Source organism: Thamnophis sirtalis, unplaced genomic scaffold, assembly GCF_051295495.1.
Source record: "Thamnophis sirtalis isolate CommonGarterSnake01/CBP01778 unplaced genomic scaffold, rThaSir2_p1.2 scaffold_4, whole genome shotgun sequence".
NCBI classification, from domain to species: Eukaryota; Metazoa; Chordata; class Lepidosauria; order Squamata; family Natricidae; genus Thamnophis; species Thamnophis sirtalis.
In genome coordinates this window covers 116,415,104-116,430,160 of record NW_028261384.1, presented here as the reverse complement: position 1 = coordinate 116,430,160, position 15,057 = coordinate 116,415,104, and the positions used below count along the sequence as shown (strand labels likewise).

At 43.1% G+C, this 15,057-nt stretch overlaps 1 protein-coding gene across 3 annotated transcripts in view; it reads left to right on the top strand.

Moving 5' to 3' along the window:
* TULP2 (TUB like protein 2) overlaps positions 1–15,057 on the top strand; it is a 45,683-nt gene that overhangs the window by 9,602 nt on the left and 21,024 nt on the right. For all 3 annotated transcript variants that reach the window (XM_014053287.2, XM_014053288.2, XM_087713845.1), the window contains 3 exons: positions 1,772–1,807; positions 5,526–5,577; positions 6,940–7,096. In XM_014053287.2, the coding sequence (XP_013908762.2) occupies positions 1,772–1,807; positions 5,526–5,577; positions 6,940–7,096 (245 nt within the window). The remainder of the gene's footprint in view (positions 1–1,771; positions 1,808–5,525; positions 5,578–6,939; positions 7,097–15,057) is intronic.

The window sequence follows — 15,057 nt, the reverse complement described above, 5'->3', positions numbered from 1 at the left end:
CTTTCACTTTTATAGCGCTCTCTCTCCCTCCCTCTCCCTCCCTCTCTCTCCCTCCCTCTCCCTCCCTCTCCCTCCCTCTCCCTCCCTCTCACCCCTCTTATAAAATATAAAGAAAAATAGAAATAGGAAAGTAGGGGAAGGAGACAGAGGAAAAGAAAGTGTGAGGTATAAGGGAAAAAAAGAAAAAAAAGGCATTGACTTCTGACTCATTTTAGCACAGTACAAGATAAAAATATTCCAGCCTTACCTTTTTGTTTTTACACAGTACAACATATAACTAGCCATTTCTATAATCACAAATCTTATCTAATTGACAAAACCAAAGTCAAAGTTTCATTTCTTTTTTTCACGAGCACAAAATCCAGAAGTGATATCCAACTGAAAAATGTATTTAAATACTCCTCTCCGAATAACATGAATCAATTTAACCATTCCTGCTTTATCTTCCTTGCTATGGAAATAGTACGTATTTCTTTTTGCACCTAATAGTTCTAATTGGATGGGAGGGAAGAGGAAAATAGATAGTTGGGGATTTATCCAAAACAAAAAGTTTTTCTGTGGGAACCCGGGACATTTCAACAGATGGCTGGAAGGAGGAGGAGGAGGAGTAGAGTAACCAAGCAACCAGCCAGCAGCTCTAGTGAACCTTGTGACGGATGACTTGTGAGAAAGGGGGAACTTTCAGTTTTCACTGGGTGAAAACCACGGAAGCTTTCAGATTTGGTTTTTACCAGTTGTGCCAATGTGATGTATCCAATAAATTGTTCTTTGAAGAATCCACCTGCTTCAGAGTTCTGCTTTCTATGGGTGTATTATTTGGAACACTGACGTTAATAATCTTTGTGAACTATCACCATTTTTATTAGCAAAATTCACTATATTCTTTCAAATTCTTTGATCTTACAAAGAAAAATACTCTTTTTAAAAAATCCTTTTTTTAAATGCTGAACTTTTCTTTAAACACATTCTCTCTCTTGACTTATTAAGAAAGGCATACAAACTTTTTACTGATGGCCTTCGTGGGATGTACAGGTAATCCTTGATTTACAACCACAACTGAGCCCCAAATTTCTTCTACTAAGCAAGACAGTTATTGTGAGTTTTGCCCCATTTTATGATGTTTCTTGCCACAGTTGTTAAGGGAATCACTGCAATTGTTAAGTTAGTAATACTGTTGTTAAGTGAATCTGGCTTTCCTATTGACTTGGCTTCTCAGAAAGTCACAAAAGGTTATCACATGATCTTGGGACTCTGCAACATGTCAGTTGCCAAGCGTTTGAATTTTAATCCAAGTGACTATGAGGATGCTGCAATGGTGATGTAAAAAAAAAGAGAGTCATAAGTCACTTTTTTCAGTGCCATTGTAACTGAGTGGTCCTTAAACGTATGGTTGTAAGTCGAGAACTACCTGTACTTTTAAATGATGAGCAAAGGGGAAAAAAGTCAATGTCACAACCTTAGCAGCTAAGCTTAGTCTTTTTACATGCATGAAATGAATCTCCCAGGCTCTGAACATAATGTTACACATTACATTGTTGACATCTAGTGGTCTATAGGATTTCTGCATCCCAAGTGTAATAATATAGACCTATGCTTACATTAGTATAACGTGGAGCCTTATAGGTGTGGCCTGCTCGAAAAAGGAGCAATGGATATTTGTGATTAAAAATAGAGGAATCTGGTAATTTATTTCACTAGGAGCTGATTTAGCATTCAAAAAGCCTTTTTAATATTCATGATTTGATTTTTCTGTACTGGTTTCTCCCCCCAGCATCATGGAATCCTCAACTGCATCTTCACCTGGAAGGTAAGGAAGATAATAACAAGGACATGGTGGGAATGGATGTTTAAATTTGTTGATGGTAGCAGAGTCTAACCCTGTCATACACTGTGTATACAAAAGCAAATGATGTAATGGGCAGCAAAGTGTTAGGGTTTTTTCTAACCTTTTGGTGCTGTTTTAGTGGTTGCCCAGATTTTTTCAGACTGCATTTGATAGGCCTACTCAGCCTTTGTATTAAGTTAGCCCTTTTTAACAACCACTTGTTCAGTGACTGTTTGAACTTACAAACAAGTGGTACAACTGTTTCTTAAAGTTCCAGCGCTCCCAGGATCACGTGGTGCCTATCATCTGCCTATCCAGATAGTAGGCAACTGGCCCCCGATTTCTGATTGTCACAGCATTCTGTGATCATATGATTGCAATTTGTGATCTTCCCTGCTGGCTCCCCACAAGCAAAGCCATTGGGGAAGATGGCAGGAAATCAGAAGTGGCCATCATGTGAGGTGGTTGCATAATGACTTAGGATGATTGACTTAGTGGTAACTGGTAACTAGCTTTGATAAGCAGCATGCTCCTATGACATCGCATTTTACAATAGCATCCTGTAGTAATGGAAATACTAGTCCTGATTACCATTGTTAAGCAAGGACTATCCATACTTAATATTTTGGGAAAGAATGCCTAGGTGGGTAATGTCATACCTATGAGAAAAGCTGAGATTTTGCATTGGAAAGTTCTTTGTGAAAGATTGAGTCTTTATTTTTAAACAGATGGTCTTATTTTAGCATCAGTTTTCTTTCTTTTTTTCCTGTCCACCTTGTAACCAACTCAGAATGTAAAGGACAAACTTCCCATTTGCTTTTTCTCAGAAGACTATCTGATTGGCTGGCCCTTGTATCAGATATGAATCTACTACCCACTCAGAACAGGTTTCAAATAGTAATGTGCCATTAAAAACAAAGAATTGGAAATAATACTGAAAACCTAATGGGATTGCCAGTATGATGATTGGCATGGGAAGTGATTAAAAAAGATCCATTCTGATCTGGAGTCTGGAATTTGCATCCATGTGGGAACAATGGTAGGCCAGTGGATGAATGCTCAAAATGAAAACTGCACTTTTTTCTAGTACATCAGTAAGTAGCTACATGTAAACAGTTAAAGGGGTAAGATAGGTCTCATATACTGCGTAGATTACATTTCTATATCTCCTCTCTAAGCAATGTTTCTCAATCTTGGCAAATTTAAGACATGTGGACTTCAACTCCCAGAATTCCCCAGCTGGCAAGCTGCTGGGGGAATTCTAGGAGTTGAACTCCACACATCTTGAAATGCCAACATTGAGAAATATTGCTCTTAAGAATTTAAAGATTGAGTGATTCCACCTTCCTGGATTTTATCCTCAAAATAACTTTGTGAGGCAAACTTGCCCTCAAACCATGTAGAGAACAACATGACTAGACAGGTTTTTCCCAAAGATCAAGAAATAGAATTTGGAAAGGCCTCCTTCACCATCATAGAGCCGCAACTAAAAAGTCTCTGCTCTTCCCAGGAATAGTGGAAACTTCTTTGGAAGATGGAAGTTCATGCAGGAAAAGATAATAACAGAATGCCAACTACGTATTTTTGCTTTGGTTGGATTTAATTTTAACATACACCATTTATGAGAGTATTAAAATCATATGCCACTGTCTTGATATCTCTGCATTTATATGCTTCATGGCATAAGGTATTTTTATCTGGGGAACTGCCTCTTTTTGTTGTTTCTGTCCTTCTGTTGAGATCAAGCAGAGTGGGTCCCAGGTCTCCTTGATTTGAGTTTCTTCTGGTGTCTTCTTTGTCACGGTGCCTGCCTGTACAATGATTCCTCTGAGAAATCAACATGGCTCCCACTCTGATGACAGTTGAAAAGCAAATCTGTTTATTCTCCCAGGCTTTGGGACAAGGAAATGGTTGAGTTTCTGTTAATTTAGATTTTTTTAAAAAAATTATATGTCTTTTTTTACTTTTTAATTATAAGTTGATCAAAGTTTTTGGGGCTCAGGAAGCCTATAGACTGAATAAACAAACAAACAAACAAACAAACAAACAGTCTCCACATAAAATAATTGTACTCTCTGCCCTCTACTTCAGTTAATATTGTGACATTAGAAGCTCACATTAACTTATTGTACTTTTAATCTAAACATAATATCACAACCTGGTCTAGCGTTCTAGTTCAGTGAAGCTTTAGGATGGAACATCTCATTATTTTTGTTCTTTCTAAAGTAGTTGCTTTCTGCTTCGGGAGCTTCTCGGTACTTTATATGTATTTTGATTTTATACTAGTTTGACTGTCAAAAGGTCTTTTGAGGCCTGAACGTTTTGTGGTGGTTCTAAGGGGAAAGAAAGAATGGCAATTTAGGTATGCAATACTGTATAGGAAAGGTTGCCTCTGTCTTTTAAAACCATATCTCTGAGAAGGGAGTGGTCCTTGAAAGTGGCTTCTATGTATTTATTTAACGTATGGCATCAGCAGAGGTCATGCAATCACTGATATGAAAATATAGTTTAAATAAAGTGTCAGCAAGTATGTGTGTGAGCGATAGATAGATAGATAAAGAGAGATAGAGATATAATACCATTTTCCCCAAAATAAGACCTATTCAAAAAACGACATGTTTTACGTGTGTGCCTAATATAAGCCCTAGCCCCCAAATAAGCCCTACTTAAGAGCCTGTGCAGCCAGAGCCACAGCCACAAGGAGAGGCAGGGAGTGATGGAGTTGCCCCATGCGCCCCGCACTGGTTACCTCAGGGCCCCCGCAACCAGGCATCCATGCCCCAACACCTGCAGCACATGGTTCCCAGTGCCACCATTGCAGTGGTGACACTGGGAGCCATCTGCTGCAGGAGCCCACATGGCCACCGGTCCACTTCTTCTGCTTGCTTGTGGCTGCAACAGAGCAGAAGACCAAGCAGTGTGTTGGTGCCATGCCTGTGAGGCAGGTGTTCGGGTGTGGATGATCTGGCCATGGGGGCCTTTAGATAAGCTGGTGCGGGTCAGGTGGGGCAGCTCCACACTCTCTGCTCTCTCTGTGGCTGCAGTGCCAGCACATTGCTCGGTCTCTTGCTCTGTTGCCGCCTTGAGGAAGCAGAAGTGGGCTGCAGCCATGTGGGGTCCTGCGGGATTGGGTCACAAGAGCCACTGCCACAAGGCGAGGCAGATGTTGGGGCATGGGTGGCCTGGCGGCAGGGACCCTGGTGTGTGGGGCAGCTTTTCTTCCCTACTTTGTGGCAGCGGCACTAACATGCCACATGGCCTCCTACCCTGCCATGAGCAAGAAGTGGGCCTCCCATATATGGGGAAAAAGTAACACACACACCAAAAATATGCCCTAGTCCTGATTTTGGAGCCCAAAAGTAAATAAGACCCAGACTTATTTTTGGGGAAACATGACTTAACTAATGAGTATTGGGTGGGGAGAACACTGGATGAGACGGATGTCTGAATACAAAAATTATTTTTCCAACCTACTCCTGGATGGCCTTTGAAGCTTTTGTGAGGTCACAGAGTCCTTTAATGCCATGGCATTCAGAATCTTTGGGAAGCATGTAATCCTGGGGGGCCTACCTGTCAGCGGATGGGGCTGCCCTGGAGCTGGCAGAGTGATGCCACATCTCAATATGTACCATATTCTGTATCGATGCCTCCGTGCTTTCCCCAGTTCACCTTTTAATACTGGCACCTCTTTTCCTTCTAGCAATGGCAGTGGTGAGGCAGCATTGATCCGGAAGCAGAAACTGGAATTCCAGGTATTTTGGTAGGAAAAGACTTTTCTGAGACAAATTATGTGGTGGTATTGGGCTGAGAAGAAATGGCTTTTGGTGTGGAGAAATGCTAAAAGCAGTGTGGAACAATGGTCACGTCTGGTATGTTACATTGTCTAAAGAAAAACTACTGGTAAAATACAGAACTCTTAACTGTGCTTGTCCTTCTATCGTGTTGGTTGGAGTAGTGTTTAAAAATCATTCTTCTCTGTGTGTGAAAAAGTTTGTTGCCTGATTTTTGGGCTCCCACCTTGTAAATGTGCTCCTACTCAAAGATTCTGGGTTCTTTTGAGAGGAAAAGTGATATACAAATAACATGAATTATATGAACACCACCACCATAATAAAAACAATGCCACCTTACCACATCAGTAAGGAATACTAGTTCAGAGCTAGGAAGTGAGAGAGACCCATTCTCAACCAGGTGAACTGAGATACATCCCTGTAAAATATAACTGAGCCCTTTGTGTATGTTCAGCTTTTATTTTATTTTAAAATTAAACCTACATTATACTTATTTGTGGCAATACCAAAAGAAGAATAAGAATAAGAGGAGGAGGAGAACAAGGAGAAGAAGAAGAGGAGGAAGAGGAGGAGGAGGAGGAGGAGGAGGAGGAGGAGGAGGGAGGGAAAGAGAAAGAAAAAAAAGAAAGTCAGAAAGAAAGAAAATGCAAGTCATAGTACATTTGCTCCCTGACTAAAAACATTTGTGTGTCTGATCAGAAATCAATCCTAAAAAGTTGAAAGTATGTTGCATTTATTTATTTAATTTATATGTTGCCTCACTATCCAAAACAACTATGGACGGCTAAGTATGGATGTACAGTAGACTTCTGCAACTAAGATATAATTCTGTTAACACATTTTAAATATCTTAATTAATGTGATATTTGTATTTTATATTTTGCATAACATTCTTTTCCCCTTTGCATTAAAATTTCTTTTTGTTGACAAAATGGCAATTTCTTATGGGATGATAGGCTGCTCAGGAAGGGAGCCATTTTGGTCTAGTGGTTAAGGTACCAGACTAGAAACCAGGAGACTGTGAGTTCTAGTCCTGCCTTCGGCATGAAAGGCCATGACGTCACTCTCTCTCAGCCCATGATGTCAAGCTTGGACAACAAGTGGGTCAGTCAATCCCTGTCATAGCCAATGGACCAAACTCACTTGGTTCAAAAAATGAGACTCTGCACTTCCAGAATAATACTAGTGAAATAAAAATAAATGGAATGCTGATCTGTCACTGTATGTCAAAATAGATATTTGAAAATGAATTATGTGTGCATCTTTGTAGGTAAGTAGATGCTAACTTTTCCTTACTTACAATCTCTCTGAACTCCTTTTCAGCGCCGTATCATTGAAAAGAAGCAACGCCGAAAGCGCCAGGAGCCACTTATGGTTCAGGCCAATACAGACACCAAAATGAAGGGGTGCCGGGGGAGGCAGAAAACCGAGGAACGCATCCCACTCATGGAGTCTTGCAGTGAACACAGCCTGGGGAATAGTGAGTATCTTTTTTCTTCCCAGTCTTCCCTTCTTACAGAGCTGCTGACATCTCTTTCATTGGGCACAGCTTGGTCAACTTGATTTACTCATATCTGCAGAGTTGCAGGTAGGTAATTTGTGCTTTCTGAATAATAAGATCACTGTTACTCATTTGTTACTCCCAAACTGGGATATATGTAACTTATATCATAAATTAGCCATTCTATTTCCTCTTTTGCCACTTAAAATGTTTGTTTTGAGAAGAAGAGCTAAACAGTTGACAGATTGGATGCATTTCAACAATAAACTGAATTAAAGAAAAAGTGAAGAAGGAACAACAGCAAAATGCATGTTATGAAACAGTGATTATTTTCAAGACTAAGATTTTGGTTTTGACATCCTTTGGATGTTTTCTTTTATTTAAAAATTAAGTTATTTTTGATAATTTGTTACTTTTGGCTGGGGAATTCTGGAAGTTGGTCCACACTTCTTAATGTTGCCAAAGTTGAGAAGTTTTGGTCTATTGTAGCCAAAAAATCAGAAGGGATCTAGTAGCATCCTTTCTGACTAGCACGTTTTATTAAAAGCTACAGTTTTGTTAGCTGCAGTTCACTTCATTCAGATCTTGGAGTACTTCTGATGTAGAACTAAAATTGGGGTTTCCTTCCATCCCCACATTCCAATTAAATCCTAAACTAGTGAAATCATCCAATGCATCGGATGATGTAAACAACAGTTCATGAAAGCTTATGCCCTAAAATAAAACGTGTTAGTCAGAAAAAGTGTTAGCAAACTCCTCCTGGCTTTTAAAGGGAAAAGCAGTAAGAATGCCAAAACTACAAGGAGACAAGTTTGTAAAAGTGCTTTGGATGCGGTACAGCCAAGACCTGATTAAAAGGGTAAAAAGAGTTACTGGGTGTAAAACTGGAAATTGTAGTGCAGTTTTTTTTCCCCTGGCAAAGGCTATGCAGACCAGATTTTTGCTTTGCAATGGATCATTGTGAAATGAAAAATATGATTGAATGTGGAAAAAGGGATGATTATCTATATATTGATTTAAAGGAAGTATCTGACAAAATTAATATGCTTCAATATATTAGATATTTTACACAAATATTGAGCTGAAGGTTGGTAGTTGATTTTTTGCACTCTGGAGGCTTCAGGGAAGCTCATGAAGCCTCCAGAGGGCCCCCGGTGGGGTGGGGGAGGCTCTTTTCACCCTCCCCAGGCTCCTATAAAGTCCCTGGAGCCTGGGAAAGCTCCTATAAAGTCCCTGGAGCCTGGGGAGGGCGAAAATGGCTTTAAAAAAGGGTGAACTCAGCTGGCCAGCGCCCATGTGTGCTGGCCAGCTGACAGGGCAGCGCCTCATATGCCCTGACAAATGGCTCCATGTGCCACCTGTGGCACGCGTGCCATAGGTTCGCCATCACTGCCCTAGAGGAAAGGAAAGCTCTAATTAAGGAGTACAGAATCTGCTATAAGTGTTGTGACTCTACAGACCACATAGCCAAAACATGCTCAGCCAAGGTGCCATGTCACCTCTGCAAGAGTGTCAACCACCCAAGCGCCCTACATCTAAATTCTGAGATAACGCATCGCCCAACGGCTCACCCCCCCTCCACACAAGGAGGCTCCACACGATGCCGAAACGCACTCCGAAACTACCACAGATGTAAGCATCAGATTCACCTCAGTATGTGGTGGTTCTTCAACACCTCGCACATGCCACAAAATCTGCCTAGCCAAAGTCTACCCTGCCACTCACCCAGAAAAAGTCTTGAAGATGTACATAATCCTAAATGGGCAAAGCACCAGATCGTTAGCAAGGTCAGCATTCTTCAATCTTTTCAACGTCCAAAGCGAAGAGACGGAATTTACTATTTTAGGGTGCACTGAATCCCAGTGCACGGTGGGAAGGGAAATCAACAGATTCTGCATAGAAGCGTTAGAAGGGAGTGCACATTTCCCACTGCCGTCATTACTAGAATGGGATGGTCTACCAGATGATCGCAGTCAGATTGTGACACCAGAGTTAGCAAACAACATACCTCACCTGAGACACATGGCTAATCACTTTCCTGCCCTAGACCCTGAAGCCAAAATCCTGCTCTTGTTGGGAATGGATGCCCCTGATGCTTTCGCTTGCCATGGAATGGTCAGAGGCCCAAAAGGTTCCCCACTCACCCTCAAGACAGAACTCGGATGGGTCATTGCAGGAACGGTTTGTGGCGATCAGCTGCAGGTCTCAACCCAGGTGAATGTCTTCACAACTTCCACTCTCAGTAATGGGAGAACATCCCACTTGAAACCATTTCATGAACATTTCACGACCTCATTGATCAAGCCAGTTTTAGGAGCAACAGTGTTCCAGACCAGCAAAGTAGACAATGACTTGGCCTTGTAGATAGAGGACAGAGAATTCCTAAAGCTCATGGACAAGGAGTTTCAACTGCTACCAAGAGTTGGGTGGCTCCACTACCCTTTTGCATACCAAGGCAACGGCTTCCAAACAACCATGAGCAAGCTCTCTTTCGCCTCTTCAGTCTGAGACCACTCATGAATAAGAAGCCTGCAATGAAAGCTCATTTAGTAGAGTTCATGAACAAGATGGTCCAGAATGGACATGCAGAACTTGCTCCACCTCTGAGAAATGGTGAAGAATGCTGGTACCTGCCATTCTTTGGAGTGTACCACCCACAGAAGCCACGTCAGATCCGAGTAGTTTTCGACGCCAGCACGCAATTCCAATCCTCTCTCTGAACAAAGTCCTGCTCACAGGACCTGACCTCACCAACAGTCTGCTTGGCGTGCTCATCCGCTTCAGGAACAAAGCCATAGCCATCATGGCCGACATCCAGCATATGTTCTACTCATTCCTTGTCAGGGAAGACCATTGGAACTATTTGCGTTTCTTGTGGTTCAGTGACGAACAATATGAACAGCAGATAATAGAGTACAGAATGCAAGTGCACGTTTTTGGAAATGGGTCTTCCCCAGAAATTGCCAACTACGGCCTGCAACACACTGCTCGTGTGGTGAGGCCCAATATGGTGCAGATGCCAGACAGTTTGTGGAATGGGACTTTTATGTCGACAATGGCCTAAAATCCGTGCCCACCCAGCAGAGGCCACAGACCTATTAAAAAAAACATGCCAGATGCTAGGTGCATCCAATCTTAAGCTGCATAAAATTGCATCCAACAGTGAGGAAGTGCTAGCAGCCTTCAATCCTGAAGACCATGTTAAGGGGTTGCAGGAACTTGACTTCAGCACAGATACCCCCTTTATTCAACGCAGTCTTGGTCTTTGTTGGGAATTGAAGAAGGACATCTTCACCTTCAAATCCCCAGCTCAGAAAACCGCTTTTACAAGAAGAGGAGTCTTGTCAACCGTGAACAGCCTGTTTGACCCCCTAGGGTTCGCTGTTCCTGTAACGATCCAAGGGAGGCTCCTGCTGCGCATGCTCTCTCAAAATACTAAAGATTGGGATGAGCCACTTCTGCCAGAGCAGAAACAAGAGTGGGAAACATGGCAAGACTCCCTGAGTTGTCTACAAAGTGCTCAGGTACAGCACATGTACGTTCCCATCTCGCCTACAGCTGCAAGGAACAAAGAACTACATATCTTCTCAGATGCGTCAACAAAGGCAATAGCAGCCATAGGATACATCAAAGCCTACAGTGGGGAGAAAGATGTTCACGTTGGCTTCATCATAGGGAAGGCGAAACTAGGACCGCAACAAGGTCATACCGTGCCAAGGTTGGAATGCTGTGGTGCCGTGTTGGCTGTAGAGCTCGGAGATCTGATAACAAAGGCGATGGACCTTGATCGGCAAGCCACCATATTCTGCTCAGATAGTAAGGTGGTGCTAGGCTACATCCACAATCGAAGCTTCTATGTTTATGTCAGTAATAGAGTAGACAGGATCAGAAAATCCTCTAACCCAGAGCAATGGAGGTATGTTTTGACTGATCAGAACCCAGCAGACCATGCCACACACTCTATCCTTGCATCTCGTTTGGCAGAATCAACTTGGTGGAAGGACCCAGAGTTCCTGGTTTGTACAGACATCCCAATGTCACAGAGTCCAGAACAATATGAGCTTCAAGACCCAGATAGTGACGCCAATGTACGACCGGAGGTACCCGACAAGTCTCCCAGACAGGACAAATGACCCACCGTGCTGGCCACGTGTTTGTCGACAGCAATAATGGAGTCAAGAAAACTGCTCCTATTTCGCTTTGAACGTTTCTTCAGATGGAGATATCTCATATCAGGGGTGGCGGTAATCGTCTGTTTTCCTGCATCACAAGACAGGCTCCCCAGTCCACCACACCCAAGCTCTATTCTGTGGAGTGTGCAAAGAGACGCATACCCAGCAGAATTTGAGTGCCTATAGGCTAAAAAGCCCCTCCCGAAATCCAGCTCACTTCTAAAACTGAGCCCATTTCTTGACTGCCATGGCTTACTGCGGGTAGGATGGTGTTTAGATAAGGCTGAAATAACTTCTAATCTCAAGCATCCTATCATCTTTCCTGCCTGCCAACATGTGTCAAAACTGCTGGTCCATCATGAGAACGTTCAACATCAAGGCAGACACTTCACAGAAGAAGCCTCTGGATCGTAGGCTCCAAGAAGCTTGTTGCTACTGTCTTACACAAGTGTCTGGACAGTTGCAAGCAATGAGGTGCGACACCATATCAGCTGATGGCCGACCTGCTGCCCGAAGGTCTTAGTACTGAACCTCCTTTCACCAATGTAGGTGTAGATGTTTTTGGCCCCTGGTCCGTGTCTGCCATCGGACCAGAGGAGGACAAGTTAACAACAAACGCTGGGCAGTACTTTTCACATCTCAGCATTCGAGCTGTCCACATTGAAGTCATTGAATCCATGGACAGTTCCTGCTTCATCAACGCCTGAAGGCGGTTTCTGACGCACAGAGGACCGGTCAAGGCATTTAGGTCTGACGTATCATAAACTTCGTAAGGGCCTGCAAGGAATTGAAGATAGGTAAAAATGACCGCCTAGATCCAGCAATCGAGGGCTACCTGAAGGCTCGTGATTGTGTATGGACATTCAATCCTCCCCATGCATCCCATATGGGAGGAGCTTGGGAGCGACTGATAGGCATAGCCCACAGGATTCTGAACTCAATGTTGGCAAAGACACCTACACTAACACACGAGATCTTTACCACTCTCATGTCAGAGGTAGCAGCTATTATCAACTCTCAACCTTTGGGACCAGTTTTTACGGATCCTGAAAACCCAATTATTCTCACCCCAGCCACCTTGCTGACCCAGAAGACAGGCGACTGGCCACCACCAGCAGGGAATTTTGTTCCCAAGGACATGTATAAGCAACAATGGAGCCAAGTACAACTGCTTGCCAACACATTCTGGAAGCGCTGGAAGCAGGAATACTTACCCTCCCTGCAAGATCGCTGCAAGTGGCAGCGCAAACAGCCCAACCTTGAAGAAGGAGACCTTGTCTTGCTGAAAGACAAGGATGCGCCTCGGAACTGGTGGCTAATAGGACTTGTGCACCAAGTCCTACCCAGTAATGATGGACTAGTTCGCCAGGTGAAAGTTCAAGTTGTGAAGCCGCTGGAGTCAGGTCACGATCAGCAGACTTCCATCAAGAAGCTCTACACCAGACTAATCAGTGACCTGGTACTGATGCTACAAAAGACTGAACTAGAAGATTGAACCTCAAGCTTTGCATGCTTTGTGTTTACATCATTGTTTGCACTGTTTGATGCTATGCCTTTGTGTAACTCAGTTAATTAGTTAGCTAGGTTTGCATGTTGATGTTATGTTTCTGTTATCTTACTTAGTTAGTTAGTCAAGTTTGCATTGTTTATGCCATGCCTTTGTTTGTCTTTAGTTAAAAGTTAGTAAAATTCATAATTCCAGGTGGGGAGTGTGCTGTCCCAACAGTATATAGCTAATGTGTAGGAATTAAGAACTGTCTCCTTTAAGAAACTAGCTCATGGGAAATGTAACTACCTTATGGGAAATGTAGGCATAACTGCCTTGTGGGAAATGTAGTTCCATAACATGTGACCACATCTACGTTCCCTGATTGGGCAGCGGGGTACTCTGCCCAGGAAAAGTAATTTATTACTGGTCACTCTCTGAATCGCCCTTTGTTAACTGGGATGGCAGCCAACCGCTCATCAAAGGAATAGAAAGACCACAGACTTTTTACACTACGTGATGGGACAGATTGTGGAAAGTCAGAAGTATCTTAACACTGAACTGTAAGTTTGCTATTAAGAATGCATGATAATAAACTTGATGTAAAGAGATTCCTAAGCGTGAAGTTAAGCTGCCTGCCCCTGCATCGCTGGGTCAGAACAGTTATCATGTCTTCCTTACAAAAATCTGGATGACCTCTAGATAACAGCTAAGAGATACCAAATGATAATTCTTTCCTGCTATATCATGGTCATCTTGCATTTGCAGCCCAAATAGGGTAACCCTGCCCTTCTTCCCGATTCCATCATTTCCTTATGGAAAGCTATATCCATGGATGTCTAATCTTGGCAATTTTAAGACTTGTGGACTTCAACTCCCAGAATTCCACAGCCAGCATAAAGTTGCCAAAGATGGACACTTCTGCTGTAAAGCGTTAGGCTACTGATCTGGAGCAAAATATTATTTCAGCAGGTCTATTTGTGCCAATTAGCAATGTTATTAGGATGATGTAGCCCAGTGATGGCAAACCTATGTCAAAGGCAGGGGTGGGTTTCAAATTTTTTTTTACTACCAGTTCTGTGGGCATGGCTTGTTTTGTGGGCATGGCTTGTTTTGTGGGCGTGGCTTGGCAAATTTACGTTTCAAGTTGGAAATGGGAAATAAAATATGCTGTATAACTTTTTTTTTAAAGGCCAAAGAAAGTAGCAACCCGAAGTGCGCCGAGCTGAACGCAGGAGAGCTGGAGAGTCCGAAGAGTGTGTGGTTTTGTTCGCTGCCTGTGAGCTCCAGGGGGGAGGGGCAGCAGCCAAGTGAGCAACCCAGCAATCTGCCGGCTGCTGAGCACCCTGCCCATGAGTAAACTGCAGATTAGAGGCAGCCGGCAGATCCTGGCATGCTTCCTTCACTGCTTCACACACACACACACACACACACACACACACACACACACACACATGCCCTGGAGCTCAGAGACAGCAAACGAAACTGCCGCCTCCTGCCTCCGTGCATTAAGAAGGCGGGGAGGCTCAATCCCATTTAGGAGGCAGTGGTTGCACAGCTCCCTGAGCAGCCCATGCTGCTTACCTGTGTATAGGCACTAGGAGACAGTTCTGTGGATGCACATGGCGAAGAGGAGCCAGGGTGAGCGTCAGAGCGAGCCAGTTCGGGGGCATGGCCAGCCAGCCATCACTACCGGTTCAGCGACTCATGCCCAATTACCACTACCAGTTCTCTTGAACTGGTCTGAACAAGGAGCAACCCACCTCTGGTCAAAGGTGACACGCTACAAAATTTTGGGTGACACACTATGATTCTACACCTGACAACAACTATTCTTGAAAACATGTCCTGTTCCTGCATAATTTTTGGAGGTTGCAGCGGCCATGAAAAAAATGGGTTGTGCTCTTGTGCAGCCTCTGGACCCTCTGAAAATGAGTTTGTTTTACTCGTACTTTGTTTTTGTAATTATTTTACATTTCTTTATATAATACATAGCACTGCATGATTGGTCTGTATTCTTTAAATGAATAAATATGTAAAGAATTATTTTTCTTTTGTTTCCCAGGTGGGTGGGGGGCAGTGACATGTCAGTAGACTCAGGTGAGACATTCCAAAATTGTTGATACACCAAACCCAAAAGATTCGCCATCACTGATATAGTTTATTGGTCTCTCTCAAAATTGTATCCAAAGCCTCTTGGTATTGGAGCAATTTTTCTCAGATAAATACAAGAGGGGATGAATAAATGAGACTAGGAATCAGGTTGGCTTTTTAATGAGTAT